Genomic DNA, 19786 nt, shown 5'->3' with positions numbered 1-19786 from the left:
TTTTGCATAGACACATGGCAATAAAAGTCATCAAACTCATGTGCACCACAGGAACAGTAACACCACTGTATTAGTCACTCTGTGTAACCTAATGGGCCCAAGTGACAGATAAAGCAACATTTTCTGGGCACTAGTATATGCAGCAATGATGTCATTTAAAGAAGATTTTGTGCGCCTGGAGATATGTTTGGGTTTTTTCCTTCATCTGCAACAGCTGGCTTAATAAAACCTCCCCCAGTCTTCCTTCACTCACTCATTCTTAGACACAGCTACAGCAATATCGCTATATATTTTATCTTAACGTTGTTTTGTTCTTCAGTGAAGAATTTAAAGCTTTAGAATCTTATTCGGATAAACTGCTTTCTCTCTGACAAACTGCTTTCTCTCTGAGTAACTCTATTCACAACTGATCCACCCACGTAGCACCTTCGGATACACGCCTTCCACACTACATCCTCTGTTTCAGGGCAGTTCCCTTGCTCCTGGCCCGTAACAGTTTTGCTTACATATTTGTTCACAGAGAAAAAATGACTAACAAATTATACAACTTGACTTTAAAGAATGGATGGCCACATACTAAATTTTAAGATTTTTGCAACAGGAAATGCACTGGATGCTCAGCACCTTTTTTTTTTTTTTGCTGTTCCATTTATCAGGTAAAAAAGCATGGAAGATTCAAGTATATATTTAAAAGACAGGAAAAAGATTAACAATTAACAATAAATCCATGCACTTCAAGTAATGCACTATAGCATTTCTCCTTTTTCCTCACTGTATCCAGTCTGATACAGTGTCATACCTGTTCCTGATCACCCACCATTCCCTCTGACTTCAGCAACTCCCAGTGTCACACATCGTTATTTGTGCTGTGCAGCGAGACATCCACATATTTTCACATGCTTGGAATTACCAGTTGGGTGTTTGCTTTTTAATGTTGAAAAGGGTAACAGGTTGAAACTTATGCAAGGCTCACTTGATGTTAAACAGAACAGAAGCAGGAAATAGAAGCCAGTATAGTTAGAGAAAGAAAAGGAGAAGACAGTTTTTCTTTTAAAAACAATAAATCAGTTGGTTTGGGTTTGTTTTTGTTTTCTTTTTGGATCAAAATACTGCCAGGAAAGGTTTGAAGAGGAATTGTGAACTTAAAAAGGCAAGCTCACTACTAATAGCGTAATAAATACATCAAAGTTATTTTCTCCACAGAATAAGAATGTTTCTTTATCCACTGCTGAATCTTCCGCTATGTCTGGTCCAATAGGCTTGGTCTATACTTTTGAATAAGCAAAATCTAAATATGGTAGGTAGTGTGTTATGGATACTTAAGATTAAGGACCATAGGCATGACAGCCAGTCTGTTTTACTTGCATGCAGATTTTAGGTGCTAGCAAATCTGTCCTCCTAAAGTAATTGCCTTAGGCATACATCACCACAACTATTAGTGTTAGATTTGGACACTAAAAGATCAGGTGTATAAATTTGATTTAAATCAGGAATGAACACTTAGATTAATTTTTTTTTTATTAGCCATAGCACTACAGGAAATTTGTCTCAGGTTTATGCTTTTACACTAGCTGCTGGAGGACATATACCTGATAACAATATAAAATTAGAGTGGATAAACAATACCCAATCTGAAGTAAAACCTGGAAAACTTTTTCAGAATATTTGAAATAGCAAGAAGGGTTTTGATCACATACACTTTTCTGCATCACGGGGCCATGAATTTTTTGTTCTGGTCAAATGCACTCCATCACACTCAAAGCCTCAGTCTTCTCTACAGGTTGTGAAGGGAGGTGGGCTTTCATGAAGTTTTTGAAATGAAGGTGTGATGCTTCCTATTAAGGCATTTACATTAACTATAAGACATTAATAGAAAAATTAGTTGACACCAACAAGAAGAAAGCACATCATAGCAGGGTAGTTTTTCCTAGGACCTCTTACTGCCCCCAGACTCTCTACTTTTGACAAACAAAAAGCTAGAGTTTGGGTGTCATTTATATTGCCTCGTACTAAGAGCAGTTTGAAAGCTGGATTATTCAGACAAAGTATTTTCTTTCTCATGAGGGCAAGTCTCAGGCAGGACATCTCTATGCTTCTGTTCCCAGCTGGCCTTTATGAAAAGGAGCAGTGACCAGGATATCTCAATTCTCCAACTACTCAGAACTGCCACCACGTCCTCTTCTGCTGCCCAGGGGGCATACATTAAATCAGCCTGGTCTAAGGTTTACTTATCTTCAATCCCCAACCTGTCCCACAATTCAGTTCTTGATCCTTAAAAATTTGTTTCCACAAATGCACAGAGCTTCCAAGTAACGGTGTCTGACACGGTCGTCTCCAGTTTCGTACTGTCCTCAGGTCCTCCCTTTCTTAGGGCATGAGAAGCAGCCAGCTCCAGATGCTTTATCACCTTGTTTGTTCCACCCTTATGATTATCCCACTTGCTTCCACCTTGCACCTTAACAACAAGCCTACCAGTGAGCACCTCTTCCTCTACTTTTTCTTCAGTGGCCCCACTACATTGACCAGAGTACTTCCTGGCTCATCAGAAATCCCACATCCATAACACTTTGCTACTATCTGATTGTTTTCAGAGTTTACAATGAGTTAGCACACCCATGCAACCACTCACAATCCAGCTCAGTTGCCCACCTGCACACAGAGCCAGCAGAGTACAAGATTATTTTCCCATAAGTGATTCCTACTTGGTAAAATAAAGTTCCTATTTTAGTACTGTTTAGAAGCTGTGGTATTTAGGGAGCAACAACATATTTGTGGGAGAAGGCAAATCTAAATCCTTCTAAGCCAACTCCAGTCTCTTACCTTTCTCAAAGACCATTTCCCTGCTCAAGATGGTCTCGTTGTCTCTGATCACTTCTCCCCTTACGGTGACTTGTGCTGGGCTGTCCGGCAGCAGAGCTACCCCAACAGTCACGTTTGCTCCAGGCCTGATGTTCCAGGGAACTGCCACCAGGAACGTGGGTCTGGAAAATCCAAACGGGCAGAGGGAGAAGGGGCAGGGAGTGAAATACAATCTCCCAAAAAGTAACGGCGTCCACACAATAACGTACGATACACGATGCAAAGCTCTCCCTTTGCACGCCGCTGCGGAGGCTGGAGGTGATGCTCACTCACCAGGCGCCACGGAGCGCACCCAGGGTTTGCAGGACGGGGAGGAGGCAGCGCTGCTCTGCCCGCTTTCCGGACAGGCTGCCAGGCGGGCGCCGGGGAGCCCCCGGGAAGCGCCCCGCTGCCCCGCGCAGCCTCCCGCCGGGCGGGGAGGGGAGGCGCGGCGCCCCGCGCACCCGCCCGCCCCCAGCCCACCCGGCCCCACGTACCCGGCGGCCGCGGAGCTGCAGAGGAGGAGGAGGAGGAGGAGGAAACGGACGGTGCCGCGGGTCCGCGCCATGACGCTCCGTGCGCGCTGCCCCGCGGCCGCGCTGCCCGCAGCCCGGTGAGTCCGCCGCTGTGCGCAGGGCCGGGGCCGGGGCCGGGCGGGAGGCGCCTTCGCGAGCGGGGGAGGGAAGGGAGAGGCCGGCGCTCCGCCGGCGGCAGCCGCATGAGCACCCGCGGGGGCGTTCCCGAGGCCGGCCCGGGGGGAGCGGGGGGGGGGGGGGGGGGGGGGGCAGCCGAGCAGCAAGATACATCCGTATACACATCTGCATCCACGGGTGCATCTCTGCTCCCCGCAGCCCTCGCACCCCACATCTTCGGGCAGACGCAGCTGGGGAGCGGGTGGGATTCTCAGACGAACACAACCTCCTGCAAAATAAACGCCGAGAGTAATGTTTTCTGCCTGTAGCATCGAGCAGGGTGGCAGTCTGTTGTCGGGAACTGCCCGCTTCTCGACAAGGCTTTGCACTGCAGAGATTTGGGGAGACATGGAGAGCCCGCCGAGGCGCGCTGGCGTGGGGCTCAGGCTCGGAGGCAAGTCGGGAACGGTTCTGGGTCTGAACAAGATGCTGGCAGAAATTCAAGGAGCCTCGTAGCTACTTAAACGTGAACCGATTGGTAATGTAGCTCTGGCTGGACTGTGCTCTGTCCCCAATATCTGCAAAGTAAGGTCATGTCTGCATATGCATCTTAACCCACTTTCAGAGTCCAAAAAGTGCACTGAAGCAGCATGGGTGAGATTCTGCTCCTTTGGCATGTTCATTGTAACTATGTAGACTAGACACATCTAACGATGTTTTGATTTATGTGAATTCTTCCATCCCTGCGCAAGTCTAATACATTTAGAAATTCCATCCAGTTCTTGAAGTCTGCCTCTTCAGAAGTGCTGGGCTGACGTCCTCTTGCCTTGTGTTACACAGAAAAAATACAGTCAGTTATAGCCCTGAATAGAAGCATCATGTTTTGTTCTTGAGAAAATCAGATATGAACAGTAATGTACATAAACACTGTGCTCTAACAGTATTCCAGGCAGTCAGGCAGTCTTTTCACATCTTTTAAATTTGCTTTTCTAAGTTTTCATACCTCTGCTGATTCTTTTTGGAGAGCCAGTCTTTGTAGTGACAGGAAAGAGGGTATACCACCTCTGTAGACTAGGGAAGGGATGATATTACAGCAGCCACAGCTGATGCCTGGAAGGTCAGTTTTGGCACCTCCTCACCTGCAAAAGGTGCATGATGAGGCAAAGTTTGGGAGATGTTTGCTGTTGTTATTTGTTGCTTGTGAGAAACAGGCAGGAAGATGAACTGCCACTCCTTTTCTTGGAGATGGTGAGAAAAAGTGCTTACAAGTAGTGCTGCATCCCAAGCACCCCCGCCTCGGATGGTAAAGCTACTTATAGTACACATTTCTCCAGTCTCTGGCACTGAGCCCAGCTAGCACTCCACCATACCTGTCAACACTAATCATCTCTCTCAGCCTCCGAAACAAGGTGGCCACATCCAAAGTTCCTATTGGGTATGGTCCATGCTAACCCCCAAACTGCACCGCTTATTGTTCAAGAGAGCACTTGCTGGCCAGGACAAAACCATGCCAAGGTCAACTTGAGGGTAGAGACAATCAAATCCCAGTCCCAAGAACATTTGCTGGCACTGTTTAATTCATTAGCATGAATGTAGCCCAAAAGTCCATTAGTGAAAGTGCTTGCAAATGTCACAGATTTTGCCCAGTTGTGCAACAGTATCGTGGACTCCCATCTTCCCTTTTTTTTCCTAAGGGCTTGTTATTCAAAGATACTTTTATATAGGCATTTGATCTCTTCTGCTACAAAAATACCAATAAAGGAATCCTACAGCAGGAAGTAAGAGAAGAAATGGATTATTAATGAAATGGATTATTAATATTAGGATTTCATCTGTCCTGGATAGATTTATCACTAAGAACAAATGGATAAGCAGAAATTGTTAGATGCATTCCATAACAACATGCAAGCTCCATTTCTTACAGATATATCCATGTACCCAGAGACAGGTTAAATTAATGGAGGACCATCCTACTGCTTGGAGATCTCTGAAGTCCCAAGTCCTCTGAACATACCTCCTTCATTTGCTTCCTAATCCAACATGGAGTTTCCTCTGCTGAAGTTACACAACCCTCTGATTCCCTCTGCCTTGTCAGAAGACACTTAAAGCCCCTCTTCATCATTTCATTTCCAAAAAGGATATACTACGCTGTAGAGGATTTTCATGGTTAAACATACCATTTAGGAATCAAATGTGGTACGTAAGGATTCAGTAAGTTCCCAGTTAGCAGAAAACTTAAACACATAATAGCCGACTTCAGACATAATTGTAAGACTCACATCTTACCAGCATCTAAACAAGGTCTTGATTTTCAAAAGTGCTCTGCTAATTTTCATTGTAACATAAGTTGTGATTTCCCCGAAACACCACTTCAACTCCTACATGCTTTTATCAAATGTGGTCTTTCTTTGGTGCCCAAACGACACGAAATACTGTACCTGAACAGGGAGTAGTTGCACTGTGTGATGGTTCCCGTGAGAAGGGCAGCCCCAGGAGCTCCCTCTCCCATTCTCCACTCGGCACCTCCCAGCTCTGTGGCCCGCAGCCCTCCCAGCCCTACTCTGCAGCCTGCGCCATACAGCTCTTTCTGGAGAGAGGTCTACTTCTAACACAGCTCATTTCAGTGGCCCTGTTTGCAACACAGCCCCACAAGTGGCTATCAGCACAGTATGTAGGTAGGAAACTGTGGAGTGTGAGCAGATATGAGGTGAAATAAGGAAATCTTAAGCCAACTTCAACCCTATAGCCAGTGTATGCTATAACTACACCATGCATCTCGAGCCTCCTCTGCATACAGAGAATAAAAATTATTCAGGAGTAATTGGAAAATAAGCATACTTACAGAGAATTGGACTAAGCTGATATCCTATTCACACTCACTAAGGGTTAAACTATTTGTTCTGTTGGACTTGACTTGTGTGTCAGGTAAGCATAATTTATCACGCAACCTTACTGATTACAGGACTGTTACATTCCCCTGCATTCTCTTAATCTGCTCATTTCCATTTACGGTTGTCTACACTAGAGTTTCATTATGCAGTTACATGTTACTGTTTAGTTTGATCTAGGTCAGACTGGTAACTCAAACAAAAACAAGCAGCACTTCAATTTGTGCTAAATTGGTCAAATTTAAACTTAGGGGTGCCCAGATTGGAAAAGTTTTTGCATACCCACCTGCTTCTGTTATAAGGCACAAAACATCCTCAGCTAATAAATACCTGCTCACCCAGAACAGGCCTATTAAACTGGTAGGAGATCTGTGTTTAACTAAACAAAAGACCTTAGCTGGCATACACATCATTTTCAAGACCAGAGAAACAACAATTTGGCAGTGTCTCAGGCCTGAGTAGGTTTTAAATGCCTGGCTCTGACAAACACCTGAGAGACTAATTTGTGCACAAAACTGGAAGCAGGGAACTGCACAGCAACTTATTGAGATCACCATGTGAGGGAAATTTGTTTTGGACCTGACTTCTGCATATTAGGAATAATTTTGGAAGAGTATAACCTAGCATGAAAGGATTTAATAATCTTCAACTGCTCCAAGCCAGTGAAGTGGATACTCTGGAGACACAATTTGGGAGGTAAAACAGGTTGTCGTTGTGTTCGGCATGCCAACCAGGGAAGCTAGCTGAAAAATCCCTCTCTGTTCAATTTTCACGTTTTGGAGTTAAGCAAGCATTACCAGACTCAAGTTTTACACCCATCTGTGATATGTCACCATAATGCAAATTCCACTTTTACCACCTTCACTGCTCCCCAGGAGCCTAATTTTGCTAATCCTTCATGGTCTCTTACAAACAGAGCCTGTAAAGGCTGCAAAAGTCATCTACAGCACTGGTTAAAGTCTCAGGCAGCTAACAACTATACCATTGTCTGTTCCTGTATAACTTCGTTTAAGTCTACCCCAAACGTATGTATCAGTATCAGCTGAAATCACTGAAATTTGAGTTGCAGCCTAGGTATACTGTAACTAAAAATGTGTTTAAGTAAATACAGAGAACCGGAATGGTTCCTTAATGAGTCCAGAAAGTAACTTCTGCCTTGATAAATAAGAAGGATCACAGCACCTAGCAACCACTACTAATTGTATGAAGATGGAAATAAACACATGGACAGCAAGGTTTGCTTTTCTCTAATATCACATGTAGAAAATAGTACTGTTTGGTGAATGTAAAAACCTAAGCACTATAGTACTTAAAATACTGGGGAAAATCTCAACAAAAATTATGACAGCAAGGACTTGAATGGTCAATGCCCTGTCCTGCTTTTAGCATTAAACAGTAAACTTGGCTGGTCAGACATTCAGCTGGATTCAGCAGGCATTCAACCAGATTGTGGTGCAAACAAAGCGTGTTTCCATGAAATGAGGCAAATTCAGGGAAATCTGAAGAGCTATGTTATGTGGAAATTTGAACTGGATGATCACTATAGTCTCTTCCAGCACAATATTCTGTCTTTTCAAAAGCTTAGCCAGTTGCCTTATGCATCACTGAACCCAAGGCCTGCAACAAAGCTCATTTAGGGGCTGGATAAATCTTTTAATTCATCTCAATAGTCTTTAGATGAGGTCCTAGCAGACCTGTGATTCAGCAGCTCATGGAACCAGGAAGGAAGCAAAAGTCTGTTTTATCACTCATAGTGAGTGGACAAGAATTATAGTGAATACTAAAAATAGGTGGGTGGAAGATCATTCGTGGTAGTAGGAGGGCACGTTCCTTGCTTGGATGTAAGCCTGAAGAATTTGCGTTTGCTGGAAAGTACTGATAGGAGCATAGGATATAAAGCTCTCCAGAAGTGCTCAGTAATAACGCTTCTCGTGCTGGTCCTGATGATGGAATGTGTCAAAACGTTTTACATTACATTGACGAAGGGTGTGCCACACACTGAAACTTGCCCTTAGCTATCAGGGTGGAGTTTCATGAAAATGTGGTCTGCACTGTAATTAAGATCTTTTTTCCTAGTACCTGAAGACATCTCTCTTGATAAATAATATTATTTGCAAATTCACTTCCAACTTGAACTGTTCCTCCAGGCATAGTGGGTAGGATTCACCTGGTCAAATGTGGACTCTGCAATTGTTTACAACTAGTTATTTACATTCCGTGGGTAGACAATGGAGCAAAGTAGGCATTTTTCAGACCAGATTTATATGACTCATTAAGATACCAACGTTTGAATGAGCCACATTCAAAAGTGGCCTTCTAAATGAATCAAGTGAATCCCATCCTAAAAGTACCAATTTCTATTAAACGTCTAAACAGGGAGTCAAGACAAGTAGTTGAAATATATTTTTTCCAGACCATGTAAGATGACTATAGCTTAAGTGTCCTCACTGAGTATTCAATGAGTCAAACCTAAAGATAGACATTAATTTTGACAAGCTTTGGATCAGGGCCTGTTTGAAGGGATTAGATTTTGTTTCTATTTGTTCAAAGGCTGGCATAAGAACAAGCAAGCAGTGTCCAAACAGGAGAAAAGATGCTTCTTTGTTAATATAGCATAGAAAGAGCTTATTATTTTGGAATGATATGCTTATATTTTCATAATATTTTAATTTTTATTATTAAAATACCTGTATGCATTTTAACCATACCCATAAAAAAATAATGTGATCAAATCTGTAAATACTGTATTATTGCATTATATGCAATATTATATGTGTGCTTTGAAATACCCCAACAAAGTAAAGCACTGTCTTTTAGGAAACACATCAAATGTAGAAGGACATCATAGTTAAGACTTCATGAGGTTTTGACAGATTCACCTTTAGAAATGAGATTCAGAAAGAAAGGGAATTAAAGAAGGAATGACGAAATTATACTATGGGAAATGTGAAAGTCTGAGGAGCAAATCTACAAATGATACACCTAGGAGTTCCCTTACAGCAAAGATAATCCTCAGTTACCAAGTTCCCTGGCCTTACAGCCCTTTTGAACTGACCAAGCAGTGCGGAAGCATCATAATGGAATGAAAATGAGGACCTTGCCCCCTGTTTTTCCCAGAACAATAGCTCTTGGCAGTTGATGGATCTCACAGAACCATAATGAATTACTGTGAAATGACCCTATGTTCTCATTGCTGATGTGCTGAAGGTCCTCCAAGGTGCAAGTAAATGTGGCATCTGTAACAGGTTTTTATGTGTAGCTGAATTTTCAGACTTCCTCTGCAGGCATCCTCAAAGTAGACTCTTGTCTTTACAGAAATCAATGGTACTGAAGTAACTGCCTTCAGTGAGGTCAGGACTCAAAATTGTATCCTCCACCTTGCTCAAATCTCTGTAACTTTGATATGAAGAACTGAGCTTTCTTGCATAATTTGCTGCATTTAGCCCCTTAACTTTGATTGATATACTGTATGTTATTTGATACATATGAGCAGAACATTTAGGAAGCAGGTTCACGTAATGCCTTTTTTATTGTGAAGTATAAGTTATGCCTTAATTTTATTTTGTTTTAGCATTTTTCTCTGATTGTAAAATGTTCAACCATACAGTAGGGGCATGTTAAAACATGTAAAAACTGCTGTTTTTATGAAAGTGAGAGAAGTTAAAAACTTTTACAAATAAGGAGAGGTTGTCCTCAAAAATCTGTTTTCCTAGGGCAGTATTTTTTACAGTTGTATGTGATGAATTTCCATTTACCAAGCTTCATTAATCATTTTATCTTAGCCACCCTTATTCCCTTTGCTCTCTGAGGGTTTTCAAAAGGTCAGTGCAACCCCTCGACATTGCAAATACTGCTGAAACGGCCAAGAAAAACCTTATTTTTATTAAACAATTTAGTGTGCATTAACACTATTTCATTTTAAAGAAGGTGTGAATTCCCTGAGGATTCAATTATCTTAAACTATAGCCTATAATTAAACTGTAAATTTAAATTACAGCTTTTAAAAAAGGAATTTCTAAATCCAGTGTTTCCATGTCATAGAGCAGTATATCACAGCATTCTGGAGTACATGCATTCATACATTGTAACTTCACTTTTAATTAAGTACATAAAAACTGGCAGATTTTTTAATGAATGTGTGCTTTTGTAATAGCTATTTACGACATTCATCTACCATAAAAAAGGGGATGTTAGTACAGCAGTCTGTTTTATAGACCAGTGTATCACTATAGGCAGAGGCAGCTTCCTTTCAAAAGCAGACTGACCTGAGATCAATTCACAGAGCAGACAACCTCATTTCCCACATTTTACACAGAAGTAAGAAGTCAAGGTGTGGAGACAATGCCCTAAAGCAACAGACTAAAGAGATGCATATTTTAACTCACCAGAGAGAGAAGACTGACAGGGGCCTCCATGATGTGGAGAAGAATTCTGGAATCAGGAGTTTCGGATAGGACTTTGGCAATGCTATAAAACCATAAACAAAAAAGGGGGAGATGTGGAGAAGAATTAAGAGGTGGCCTAATGAGTACCAGCTGATTCAAGAACAGAAACAGGTGAAGGGAATTGTGAGCATGTGATCGTTGCCGGAAGGAAGATATAAGAGAGGCAACGGAGAGAGACAGAGGAGAGAGATGCAATGAATGGAGAGAGAGATGGGAGGGCTGCCCTGTTATGATAAAGGCTGTGCATGTATGCCGCAACACCATGACACTTTCATAGGAAGAAAATAACAGGTGCTGATCTATGGGAGAAAAGTGTAAAAAGAACTAATGGTCAGGCATTAAAGTCAATCAAATGCAAATTAGAAATGAGACACATACTATCAACAGAGGTTATCTTCCTGAACACACTACCGAGGAAAGCAGTGGCTGCTGCTTCTTTTTATGTCTTCCCATCAAACCTGAATGCCTTTTCGAAAGTCTAAACCAAGTAATTAGGTTAAATAGAGGGACAACTTGCTGAAATTCTGTACTCCATGACATACAGAAGATCAGGCTAAGGGATCTCCAGGCAGCATGACAAAAATCCATGACGTTGCTCTTGAGCCAAGGGACCAAAATCATACACAGAGAGATGAATGTATCCCAGAATGGACAGAGCAGGAATCTGCTCTAAAGGAAATTAAATAGAACTGACAAGAGAGAAAGAAAAGCACCTAATAATGGTGGAGACTATACTATTTCAGTCCTGGTTTCCTCCATCTTGGCATGTCCAGAAAAGGTCAACACCAGAAAAGAAGACAGAATTAGAAATAGTTGCTAAATGGAAAGTTTTTGTAGGATGTGATCTCTTGCGGGACAGCTTTTTTTCTTTCTAAAAAAGAAAACCAAACTTTCTGCTTGGAAATTGGTCAAAAGCTATAATTGTGACCATGTTTAAGTTTAGTTTGTCTTTTTTTTAAATCTAAAAAAAAAAAAAGAGAAAAAAAAATCCTTCACTTTCCAACCAACTCCACCATGACATCAAGAAGCAATAGTTATTTAGAGTAGAGATAAGTAGACATTAATTATGTAGGTAAAACCTCTCAAAACCTCCATTATATTTTAGATGACATCCATTTGACAATCACATAACATGAGAGTCAACCTCATGTTACGCAAGTTGTCTCTTACAGAATCAGTTTCTGTAGCAGCTAAAATGGTTTCTATAGACAGAAGTGATTAAGAATTATTTTTAAAAAAATACACTCAAACTATTTATAAAACTTGCACAAAACTTTGTGTTTAGTTTAGACACAGGTAAATACCAGTTGTCTCTCCCTGAAGACTAACTCTTACCACATACTGCCTACAGGAAAAGAGGGAGGGTGAGGAGCCCGATCTCAGTGATTAAGAAGGACCTGAGTAAAGGTTTCATGTTTCAAGTCACCAAATAAGCCAAGGTCTAAATAAACTTAGCCCTTGAGTAATGCCACTATAGGATATTCATTCACGTTGTTCAAAAAGCAACTGTTTGTTCCATTGCCAACCACCCACAGCAGCAGTCCTGTTTATTTAAATGAAAAGGGTGTGAACCCAAGAGCTACATCTTTCCAAACCTTACGGTAGCAACCGAGTATTTGGAAAAGCTGTCATATGTCTGAAATGTGTCCTATATTAGACAACTTTCTAAGGCCTCTGAGCCATGTTTTTAGGCTAAAGATTCACCCTGTGATTTTTCTGACCACTAACAGCAGTTCTGGGAGTTTCTTCTTTTCTTCTCATTTTGTTCCTTAGCAGTAATTTACTTTGGATATTAAAAAACCCAAACAAACTATATTTAAAGCACCTAGTGCACATGATGTTTTTTACTCCTGAGAGGGGTCGCAGGATCACTGGACCACAGGAAAATTCAGGGCAAAGGACTCAGGAGGTCATCTAATCTAGCCTGCTGTTCAAAGCAGGGTGAGCAATGAGGTCAGACAAGGTTACTTGGGGCTTTATCCAGAAAGATCTTGAAAACCTCCAAGGATTGAGACTGCAAAACCTGATGGTTAGACGATACAGAGCTCAGGAGTTTGCAGTTACATTCCTTACTATGTCTGAAACAGAGTTGTTAAAATTTTCCAACTGCACTTTACTTATGCTTAGCTCCAATGCTCATACAGTTTCATCTTAATTGAAATAATGTAAACCACAATCAGGTTGCTATTTGAGTGACTGCAGTAATTAGTATTGCCTTGTTTCCCCTTCTCTAGTAAACAGAAATTTTGACAACAGGACAAACAGCTCTTATACAATGCATAATAGAATCAAAATGAGAATTGGTGGTAAGGAAGCAGAGAGTCTGTGATACCACTGTTTCAGCTCGCTCAGCGAGGTATGGCAGTTGCACACTAGAAATTGCTCTGAGTGAGCAGGTACAAAGGATTATGGATAGGCATCAAGCCAGGATTCGATCCAACAGATATTCAAAGTGTACATGGCCAGGCTGTCCCAAAAGTGATCCTGAGCAATGTGCATGTGTTGACACCAACTGAGTCAAGCCAGGGTTTACTCCCTGGCTTGGGTCTCAAAGAAAGTATAGATATACTTTACATCTGTCTTAAAAAATTCCAGCCCTTGAGGCTTGATGCTCCGCAGCAAATAGAAGGAAAAATACTTGTATTTAAAAAACATATAAAAGTTATGAAAGACTGGAGAAGACTTTTCCATGCTAGCCAGAAAGAGCAGTTTGCCTGCAGCTATCTGAAGTGTAGGGTAAGACAAAAAAACAAACCTCATGAAGAAACTGAGAGTTCATAAGGGGTGTATTGGCCTACTTAGCTGAGAATTTTTAAGCCTGAATTTAAACATTGGTATTATTTTCCAAATCCTGAGGTGGAGAGAGTGACAGCTGTAAGTCATACACCAAAATCTTCACGGAGTTAGCAACTGCAAGGTAACCTGTAGAGAGGGCCTAGAGAGATGTCCTGCAGTAGGCAAGGACGTGGAGCCAGTTTGCAGGAGGGAAAAGACAAGGCTTCGCAGAGGCTCCACCACTCCATAGCAGGATGAGGCTGGGCTTGCAGCAGGGTGCCAGAGACCCCACTACGTTGGCACCTCTGAGGGACAGTTGGCTTCCACAGCCAGAGGCTTGGATTACGTAGCAGCTTCTGCACCCTGCCACAGTTACCATGCAGCACGTCAAAAAGCTACGTAGAGGCTCCTCAGTTGCAAATGACTCATCTGAGACAGTACGAGCACTGCTGTACAACCAGGTTCAGCTTTTTAGAAGCTAACTGGATGGGACCCACGTCCTTTTCTCCCTTGTCCTCCCTCTCTCTCTTTCTTTCTCTTCCTTTTCCTCTTTATTTCTCATTTGTTTTGTAATAGTCCTGTTGTATTTTTATGTACATCGTCTAGACTTAATAGCTGGGGATAGTTGCCAGTATTTGCAAAAGAAAAGGCAGGTTGATTCTGTTATGAAAGTATTATAATTACCATAAATTTAGGCTTAATTCTGGAGCATGGAGTGACAAATTAGAGGCATAATTTTGGGCAACATTGTAACAAATTGCTTTAGTAAAAAAAGATCACGTTTACTCTTTCAAAATTCAACATTTTTCAAATCAATATAAAAGGAGAAGTGTCTTTATTGTTGCAAGCAGCTTTGTTTCTTTTTGCTAGGCACACCTAGATACCAAACATCTGAGAATATTAAGACTTAAGTCTTCCTTAGACACCTGCTGGTAAAAACTAGTAAAGTCATTTTCTATTTCCCCAGCCAGTCTAAGGGATAGTGTGTCATTATTACACACATTTTCAAGTCTCCTAGATTCACTGTTATGCAAGAGACTACCCAGTATTAAGTACCTAATTCACAGGTCCTTACCTTAACTGGCATATTGTGTTCTTTCAGCATAAAAAACCACATCCTCCTGTCCTGCATGACAGCTTACATCCAGCTTTCTGAGATCTGTACAAAAATAACAAAGAGAAACATATTTTTCAGGATCGCTCACCTATTATGCATAAGGCAAGTTTGCACATATCAGCACTTCTAAGATTAAGTAAAGCTTCTTCACCGCTGGAATTATTTTTAAAACATTTTATCATTAACTTGCACTACAGAGTTCGTGTTCAAAGAAAGTTAGAAAACACTTAAGTGACAGCTGCAGCATGTTCTTGGGCAGTTCCAGGCTTTGGCAAATCCAGCTACCAATCAAGTTCCCAGCAGATTTTCCCGGCAGGAACAGGACAAAACTCTATTGAGATAACCTGTGAGATACCAGCATCTTTTATCCTCATCGTTCCATCTTTCATGACAGGATAACTCAGATTAATTTTGTTTTGCCACAGATCTAACAGCCTCAACATTGCAGTGTTATAATGCACCACATCATGGGGTGGAAACTCTTAAAAGAATCATTCTAGCCTGGCACCAGGCAGGTGCAAAGGCACGGTTTCGCAAGACTGAGCCACACAGCTGAAAGCATAAATCCAACATTTATGCACACCACTGGAGTTCATAAAATACATCCCAAAACCTGTAAATCCCTAATATTTCAGCACCTGACTCTCCACTAGTAAAATGCCTTAAAAGCCAATGTTTCTATGGCTAGGCGTGTACACAGGGAGAGGTAAGTCTTCACCAGGGATTCAAAAAATAAGCATTTATTCTCAGAGCATGCTTAGTCTAAGACGGTAAAGGCATACCCCTGTCCATAGTATATAATTCAGCTGTGGAACTCCTTGCCACAGGGAACATGGATACTGATTTTTACATGGATTAAAAAACTGATGGCATAAATTCTCGACAGACAAATCTGTCAGGGACTACTCAGTACAGAGGTACACATCCAGCTCAGGAAGGGCCTGAGTCACCAGTCAGTGTATTCAAACATGCAGAGACTATTCAGAGGATGCATCACCCTGTATTTGGTCTGTACAAGTCCTTCCCTCAGCACTTGCTATTGACTGCTGTGAGAGACAGGGATACTGAGGGAAATGGACCATTGGTCTGACGCACTATAGCTATTCATATGTTTTTATAAGCCCATTGACAAAAGAATTGCACTTTTTAGCGAGCTCTCCAACATCCCTTAGTAGTCCATATATCCACAGTGAAGCATTGAAAGCCATTAACCCAGCAAATACAGAACTCATCCACAGCGCTGATGTGGAATCTACTCTTTTCCCTAAGGCCATTCATGGCTTCTATACATGAGGAAACAGTTACAGTTAAAAAGAAAGAAGATTCCACAAAGCCCCAGTGCATTGTCTTGCCTAAAGTTCAGCATTCACTGCAGAGGTAAAACTAAATGCCACTGACAGAGGAGAAGTATGAGTCCATGTTTCCATGTACAGATGAGTCTCCTGAACAGAGACCAGCTGTTTAATACGAAATGTCCAGCGTCATTGCTACTCCCATTTCCTTTAGGAAGAATACCTTTAAGTAAGAGAGTCTAGACATCAAGATTGCCTTTACTTCCATTCTATACTTCCACTGGCTACCACAACACTCAAATTTAAGCAATACAAAGCCTAAGTCACTTCTCTGAATCTAGTCGCGCGTTGCCGTACAACCCAGAGGAGTACTTCGTAAAGGACGCAATACGTGCTTCCTTTCTTCCATATGAAAGCAATGCTACTAACCAAGGAAAGTCCCAAGCTTTCTGCTGTTATGGCCATTGCCAAAAATTGAACTGCATGGAGTGCCTCTGCTAACAAATGATAAGAAAAGCGGGCGTGATGAATATCTCCCCTCCCAACATAAACCCCCAGGGAAGAATATCCGTGGCGACAGGGAGCCCTGAGGCATTTGCAACAGACAGAATATTTCCAGACAGATGAAAACACATTGTACTAACAGCAACATAAACCATTTCTGACTTGGTCAGCATTATCTTATGCATGATTTAGTAATGATTTTGTATTCAGCTTTACAGTAGAAGGACTGCACAGCTCAAGGCATCCTAATTCTTTTCCTTTTTGATTGACTGTAACTTGCTGTCTTGTGGGGGAGAAATTTTTTGCTTGTATGCATGTGCATATCTTTTCTTGTCCAAATGATCTGGTACCTTAACTTTATATTCTTCCATTTTGTAAATTACTGGTCTAAAACATAAATATCCTTGTTAGGCATTTACAACATAAAAATGCTGTATACTGTACTACGTATAAGGAGACCTAGACAAATTTAAAAGTAGATATTTCAATCTTCACTCATTGAATTCTGCTTATGTTACTTCCAGTTATTTAAGAATAACCAGATGATTCTTATATGAATCAGTACGAGCTCTATTTCTCTGCTCCTTTCTTCTGTTTATCTAGAAAAACAAGACTTCAAAAGTCAGATTCATTAAAAGGGCATAAATAAATAAAGGTTATCTTGTAATATTGATTAAAAAAAGACTAAAAAAAGATATGGGAACCCAGAAACAGACAACTTTTTTATTATATCCTGTAAAACTTCATAGCCTGACAGAAGAGTCATTATCTTGCTCCGTGAGGAAATGCTGCGACTTAGGTTAGTATCACTGATATATTTTCCAAGCCCACCTTCTTCATCTTCTAAGCAATCCTCAACATTTCGGGTTAAGGGTTGCTATTTAGTATAGGTAGTGTTAAACAGTTTAAAATGTGTTCCTACATCATCACAGCCATATCCTGTCTGCACCGCTGAATCAGTATGAGAGTTTGCCCTAAGGAGCCATGGCACTGGAGAGAACAAGGCTGGAGTTTCTCTTAAGACCCAGGCACCATCCAAGGTTTCCTTTCCCAACTGGACTTCAGAGGAAAGAGGGCCATCTGCTGCTCTGCACGAGACATGCTGCAGCGTGTCTTTTTAGCTTGATTATGTGAAATGCCAGGGTGGGATTTAGGGAAGGAAGTGCAAACCTTTGCTGTTCTCCTCTCTCGTGCTGCGGAGCCAGATGCCAAGGGAAGCAGGGACCTGAGCAGTGCTGTCCACCACCTCCCCAGCCTAGCACAGAGCACAGCTGCATACACCATTCAAAGTCACCAGGGCAAAAGTGGTTGACTACAAACAACAGTCCTTTTAGAAATAAAAGTAAATAAAGTCAGAAAATACTTTAAATACTAAACATTAGGACTGCATCGCAAGTATGACACAGAGCCTGGCAGAGCAGAGTGCAAGCAACAACCAGCATTGCCTGGTAGGCGGTCAGAGGCAAACCATACCTGTTTACATACAGCTATATAAAAAGTCAGCCTCCAGAGAATAAGGAATGATGTTCTTATCTGCTGTGATAGGTCAATGCTCCTCACACACTCCTAAATCCATATTTATGGGTGTCACCTTTTGACTCTGGGGCTGCAGCCTCGCAATCAAGCTGCTTTTGGTGCAGCATGTCGCTAAGTGAGGAAGATTCACTCACCAATGAGGGTCTGCGAGATCCGAGAAGGAGGCAGCAGGGCAGAGAAATCCACGTTCCTTGCTAGGTTTGTTGGCATTATCCCATGCTGAGAGTGTAGGTAGATTTAAGATACAACTTGCCTTGGTGAAAAGAAATGAGAGAGACGTAAAAAAAAAGGGGAAGCCTAGGAAAAGCGTTGTCTATTGCTCCAGTCCCTGAAGTCCCTCATCCTCCCTGTGTTATGATGAGATGAGTCTAGGGAGAGCTTGGGGTTCAGCCTATGGATGGAAGTGATCATACTCATGACCCTGTGCAGCACATCAGTCTTGGCCGTATGCCCCCAGACTTCCTTCCTCATGGGCTGGGTGCCAGCGCGCTGGGGTCTCTCTCTGGTGGTATGTACAGAAAGGCCGGGAAAAGTACAGGATGTGTGAAATGCAAAGCTAGTGTCTTCAAGTACTACAAACCAAATCTCCACTTGTCATAAAACGTTGCAAAACATGTTTGATGTGTGCTTTGTCAGAATAAAGCAATTGGTTTTGCTTCTGTGATTTTGGCTGTAAGAGTGACTTCCAGGTAAGTTTGACTCACAGACGACACTCTCAGGCTAAATTTTAGAACCAGAACAGAAGTCCTGGTTTGCTTCACATGTTCGCATAGATGTAACACTGTATGACTGGCACACAGCCACAGTCATTCTATTGATACTTGCAAACTCAGTGTATCTACCTTCTGTGAAACCATATAGCTGAATATGCTGCCAGGAATATTTTACATTCTTCCATTTTTCAGTACGCAAAATTTTCCAGGCAGTTATTTACACATCGGTATGATGGCATGGGCATCTAGCAAAGCCAAGGGTTTCAGCGGATGACCGTTGGGATCGTCATAATGACTCAGCACTCAGCCCTGGCAAGGGCGCTGACGAGCGGAGGTAGGCTCCTATGTAAAAGCCTGTAAAACTTAGAAGACCTTGTTGTTAGCTTTGACTGAGGTTGAAACTCACTGATTCCGAGAGGAAAAGCTCTATTACATATGCTATGATGCTTATTCATTTATATTGATGCATTTTAAGGCCTCACTCCAGGAATCGGGCACTGTGCATGCACACAGAATAAAAAGGTCCTGCGCCGCAGATACTGTAATTTATTGTTACGATGCCGCTCAAGTGGCTGGGCATTTTAGTGGTTATAGAGAAACCCAACTGCCAGTCTTCCCCAGTTGGGACGTGGCTGCCGCAGTTCATCCGCACCGAGAAGGCGCTCACCTTCGCTCACGCGCAGCCGTGCCTGGTCGCCGTAGCACGGCCGCCTGCCGCCGTGCCAAGGAGCCCTCAACGGGCAACCTTCCTCTGCCCCGGCGCTCCTTTGCGGCTTGCAACCGGAGGCGTTTGCATCAGAGCAAAGCTCGAAACACGTTCACAGCCGCCACCTCCGTGCGGCAGGCGGCCCGGGGAAGGGAAGGCGTGATTCGCCTAAATAGGAGGAACTTTTCCCAAAACAGTCGAAACAGGCCGTACAGCGACACCCGCAGCCCGGCCGTCTGTCAGGGTGCCCGTCAGTCCCCGTCAGCCCGCCCCGCCCCGCGGGAGAGAGAGAGGGAGCGGCCGCCTCCGCGCTGCAGATGGGCGGGCCGTCGCGGCCCCT

The 19786-nt window shown here is 42.5% G+C and overlaps 1 protein-coding gene across 1 annotated transcript in view; it reads right to left on the bottom strand.

Moving 5' to 3' along the window:
• The window catches only part of CD109 (CD109 molecule), an 89199-nt gene extending 80690 nt beyond the window's left edge, over positions 1-8509 (bottom strand). Inside the window, exons 1-3 of the mRNA XM_075144619.1 lie at positions 8438-8509; positions 4474-4541; positions 2821-2981 (exon numbers count right to left, since the gene is read on the bottom strand). Coding sequence (XP_075000720.1) covers positions 2821-2981; positions 4474-4541; positions 8438-8509 — 301 coding nt within the window. The remainder of the gene's footprint in view (positions 1-2820; positions 2982-4473; positions 4542-8437) is intronic.
• Between the last annotated feature and the right edge of the window lie 11277 nt (positions 8510-19786).

This window comes from Calonectris borealis, chromosome 3 (assembly GCF_964195595.1).
Source record: "Calonectris borealis chromosome 3, bCalBor7.hap1.2, whole genome shotgun sequence".
In the NCBI taxonomy this organism is placed as follows: Eukaryota; Metazoa; Chordata; class Aves; order Procellariiformes; family Procellariidae; genus Calonectris; species Calonectris borealis.
Note: the sequence above shows the minus strand (reverse complement) of the source record. Positions and strands in the feature narration are given on the sequence as shown.